At 35.3% G+C, this 5,008-nt stretch overlaps 1 protein-coding gene across 1 annotated transcript; it reads right to left on the minus strand.

Moving 5' to 3' along the window:
* Positions 1-1,564: 1,564 nt before the first annotated feature.
* LOC137638272 (uncharacterized) lies at positions 1,565-1,951 on the minus strand. Its single transcript, XM_068370338.1, has one exon. It carries the CDS (start codon positions 1,949-1,951, stop codon positions 1,565-1,567), a length of 387 nt encoding a protein of 128 aa, XP_068226439.1.
* Positions 1,952-5,008: the final 3,057 nt, after the last annotated feature.

Below are 5,008 nucleotides of genomic sequence, written 5' to 3' on the forward strand. Positions count from 1 at the left end.
AAACAAAAAGGAAACGAAAAAATATGAATAAAAAGGAAAGAAAAATAAACCCCAAGAAATTTTTATATTTGCTGTTTTAATGATTTCTTATTTCAAACTATTTCTATAACTTTATAATGAAGAGAAACAAAAAGGAAACGAAAAAATGAATAAAAAGGGAAGAAAAATAAACCCCAAGAAATTTTCATATTTGCTGTTTTAATGATTTCTTATTTCAAACTATTTCGATAACTTTATAATGAAGAGAAACAAAAAGGAAACGAAAAAAATAAATAAAAAGGAAAGAAAGATGAACCCCAAGAAATTTTCATATTTGCTGTTTTAATGATTTCTTATTTCAAACTATTTCTATGACTTTATAATGAAGAGAAACAAAAAGGAAAGAAAAAAAATTAATAAAAAGGAAAGACAAATAAACCCCAAGAAATTTTCATATTTGCTGTTTTAATGATTTCTTATTTCAAACTATTTCTATAACTTTATAATGAAGAGAATCAAAAAGGAAACGAAAAAAATAAATGAAAAGGAAAGAAAAATAAACCCAAGAAATTTTTATGTTTTCTGTTTTAATGTAAGAATAAAATGATGTCTTATTTCATCAACATACTTATTCTTCTCTATTACCTTAAAATCAGGAGCAAAAAAAATTTTTTCTGTTTGCTCTTTTAATGTAAAAATAAAATGATTTCTTATTTCAACACACTTTTTTCTCTATTACCTTAAAATCAAGAGCCTAAAAACTTTTCATCTTTGCTGCTTTTAATGTTAAAATAAAATGCTTTCTTAATACTTGTACATATTTTATGTCTGCTGTTTATATGTAAATCAAATGCTTTCTTATTGAAACAAAAATAAAGGGCAACAAAAAATACAAACGAAAATGATACGTTTCTTTTATTAACAAAATAGAACAACTATGCAGCTCATGGAGGTACTACATTTTTTTCTTGCCAAGGGACAGCACCAGCAGGGGACATGTAGTAATGTGAAAGGTATTCTCGCAGATCCTTTGCATCCTTCAGAGTATGATGGCCGGTTAGAGGCATCAGCCCCTGCAGGTTTTGCTCATTTCTCCATCCACCAGGGATCAGAGCATGTGTGTCCGGATCTTCGTAGTCCACTTCTGACAAAGCACCTGGGTATTTGATGAGGACGAGGTTGTGCATGACACAGGCACACGTGGTGATCATGTTGATGGTGTCGGGGTTCTGCTGCATCGTCGTCAAGAAGCAACGGAACCTTTGACTTAAAATTCCAAAGGTATTCTCAATGACACGTCAGGCACGAGACAACCTGTAGCTATATATGCGTTCTCGTAGGACTTGTGACCGATGGGAGAATGGTTTTATCATCCAGGTTCGGAGAGCAAAGGCGTCATGCCCTACGAAGTGATAGAGCACTGGGTGGTCATAATTAGGGATTGGTTCTGGTTGAGGCACTCCAGCTCTGTTCTTTTCTACAGCATCATGCAGAGAACAGTTGCTCCATGTTTTTCCATCCGACGCACCACCCTCTGCCCCAACATCCACATAGAAGAACTTGTAGGAAGCATCTGCCACTGCCATCAGTACAATGCTGTGGAAGCCCTTGTAATTGTAGTAGTAAGAGCAGCATTGCGTGGCTTCCTTATGACAATGTGCTTTCCGTCCACAGCCCCCAGACAGTTGTGGTAATTCCATTTGGAGCTGAACTTGGCAGCAACTTCCTTCCAAGCCTCTTCAGTTTTGGGGCAACGCAGCATTTTGTCGTAAGCCGAGATGATGGCTTTACACACCTCGGATATGAACTTGCAGATGGTACTTGCTTCAACCCTGATGCTGTACTGCAGACTTTGATAGGAATTTTCAGTGGCTAAAAAGCGAAGGGTGACAGCAATCTTAAGTCCAACTTGAAGCGGTTCCCTCATGAAGGCGGACTGCTTCAGGAGGTGCGGGGTTAACCTCTTAACCATCTCTTGAAACAGGTCAGGTGTGATTCTGAGGTAATTTTTGTAGCCCCTTGGATCTTCCTTGTGGAGTTCAGTCAATAGACTGTCATAGTGTCCAAACTCGTGCCTTCTGGTTAACCATTCCCTGACCCACAGTTTCCTTTGTATCTTTTTTCAAGGTAGGGTAGCCTTTTGTTTCTCTTTTTCCTCTGCCACCCATTTCTGCTGCTCTCCAATAAAGGCTACAACAGCTGCCAAGTATAGGTATTTTCTCCTCAGTGCAATGGTGTCTCTGACAGTAAGCATTGTTGTCTCTTCCGAAGCCAATCCAAGAATGTCCTCGGGTTGGAGAAGCCCCGTCTTTATATATGATTTGGCCAAGTCGTGAACTAGCGTGAACGATGCGTGAATGATGCGGAATGATGCGGAAAGATGAGTGAACGTGTCGTGAACAGTGCTTGAACTAGTCGTGCCAATTCGTGCCATGTCGTGAATGTGGCGTGAACTTGTCGTGAACTATGCTTGAACATGTCGTGAACTTGTCGTGAACAGAGCGGGAACCTCCCAGTGCGTGCCAGAAATGCGTGCAAGTGTCAGGGGGGCTTTACCACTGTCACGCATGACTGACTTTTAAGCCTTTTGAATATATATCCTATATTTACTAAACCAAATTAATTTCACTTAGGCTCTGCTTCTGCGTGAATCCTTATTCTCTTCTCGTAAGTCTTAACCTGGTCAAATGTATGTTCAAGTATGGATGACGTAATAAATTTTGTAGATAATCATTTCCTTGAGACCCTCATGCAGTATTCATTTCTTATTACGAAGTAACACAATAGTAATTGCATATATGGAAATCACAAATTACCTCGCCCTTGTAAATATTCATTGGAATGTACTTTGTTAAGATTATATCAGAACACAGGAGAATTAGTATTAACCAAACTATAGTAAGTTTTAATTATAAACCGGGGGGAAATATCTGGTTTCGGGACGTTTATATCATTCATAGAAAATTCTAAATATTTCAAATTTATTGTAACAACTATGCCTTGTTTAATTCCTAAGAATTTCAACAATCACGGTTGTGTGTGTTTTCGACATATGTTAATTTAGAAAGTAAAGGTTTACAATCGATGACCTATATCCTGATCATTGCTGATTAGCAGGAGTTTTGTTATGTTATATACTATTACATTTCACTTAAACAACAATACTAGCTATTAGTGTTTTTAGAAATAAAGAAAACAGTTGTTTTTGCATAAAAAAATAATGATAACAGTCATAATCATATGAGTAATAGGTTGAATATTGTTTGATAACTAGGAGGAAAATTAATGGCAGGTGGTATGTATATATGGACGTAGCCTCATATGCAAAACATGCTTAAGATACACTTGTTTGACCTAACTGAAGACCATCTTTTTATTTAGGAATAGGCGATTTATATAGTTGAACAGTATTAATGCTTGGAAGCTCATGACTCACTGTGTCAGCGAAATGTTTAAATGATTTCTTTTAAGTAGAAATGCATACACATATCCACTGGAAATTTAGATTTATACGCACTCATTGTTGACTAGAGAATAAATAAAAGTTTGAAGCTCTCTTCTATAGATTTTTTTTTTTTTGGGGGGGGGGCATGATATATGTAATGAGTTTCACAACGTATTTATATCAGAAAGAATACTAGCTTCAATGGTAATGAATTTTGGATATAAATCTTCTATTATTTTTATTTTATACCGTGATGATAATTGTAGCAATAATGTTGATCATAATGATAATTAAAGAGGCACTCAATAGACTGCAGATCTTCGCTAAGGCAGGTTATTTCTCGGCCTTTTGCTCAAGGGTAAATTTGACCTTTGACCTGGGACTTTCAAAATAATTAATCCCTGAAAGTTTCAATACTCTATTAGTAAAATTATGACACCTGAAACGGCTGCTTATTTCTCGCCTTTAGCTTAACCTTTGATCCCGGACTTTCAAAATTGAATCACTTTCACCTCTCAACATAACATGTAATCCCTAATTGTTTCTCTACTCCGTGGGTAAAAGTGTAGCCAGGAAGTTGTTCACACACAAATAAACGGAAAAACAGGGGCGAAAAAATTTCTCCTCTCTAACTTTGTTGACGCAATTAATAATATTCATGATGTTGAAAATAGTAATAAAAGAGAGCACCATATACAAAACTCATTAATAAGTAACAGAAAATTAAAACTTGTAAACATTGTTCATGAATACACCTAAAAATAGAAAAATGTTATTCAATAACCAGATTTTAAGGGCTGAGTTTATTTTTTTTCTCACAACTTTTTTTTAAGTGACATCTACTTATTTAACTCTAAAATTTGGCCTGCACAGTATCTGCAATAATCCTTGAATTTTGAAACCTCAACGCTATGCTCTCGAAGACATGCTTGTAATATGTCGACACCCTCTCCGAATTTTTAGTTCAGATCAATACACACTGAAGAAAATTTCATAAGTGAAAAAACAAAATAAGAGACTTTTTGAAATACAATAAAGAGAGATATATGGCGAAGGTTCTTTCTTGCAAATGAAATTATTTAAAATAGTCTGTTTTTAAGGTTATTTTCATATAAACGGCAAATTTAATCAACTGCAAGGTATGTCAGCGCAGTTTACTAACCCCGTAAAGGCTCTTGCATTACCTTAGAGACTGTGTCAAAAGGAATTTCATTACGGATATGCTGCTATGTCGATGTCGTGTAAACATGCAAGATTTATGAACATACAAGTTTAGATAAAAATAATCTAATTGTAGTTTCGGTGAGGGGTGAATAAGGAAGGTGGAAACATAACAAAAGAGAGAGAGAAAAAAAAAGAATTCGGGCAAAGAAAGGGAACATAATAATAATGAAAAAAGAAAATATGTGACATTTTGAAAGGATAAGGGAACCCCAACTTATGTTTAATTTCCCCAAAATATTCATATGACATTTCTTGCATAAAAAAAATTTGAAATTAAGAAATCTTTTCATTGTGTTCATACATGCACATATAATTCGACAGGAATATGTACGGGGACTCGTCATAAACTTTTATCTGCCT

This window comes from Palaemon carinicauda, chromosome 1 (genome assembly GCF_036898095.1).
Source record: "Palaemon carinicauda isolate YSFRI2023 chromosome 1, ASM3689809v2, whole genome shotgun sequence".
Taxonomy (NCBI): Eukaryota; Metazoa; Arthropoda; class Malacostraca; order Decapoda; family Palaemonidae; genus Palaemon; species Palaemon carinicauda.

Excerpts from the sequence above, each read along its gene's own strand:
- LOC137638272 (XM_068370338.1), bottom strand. The coding sequence starts at position 1,951 with ATGGTTAAGAGGTTAACCCCGCACCTCCTGAAGCAGTCCGCCTTCATG.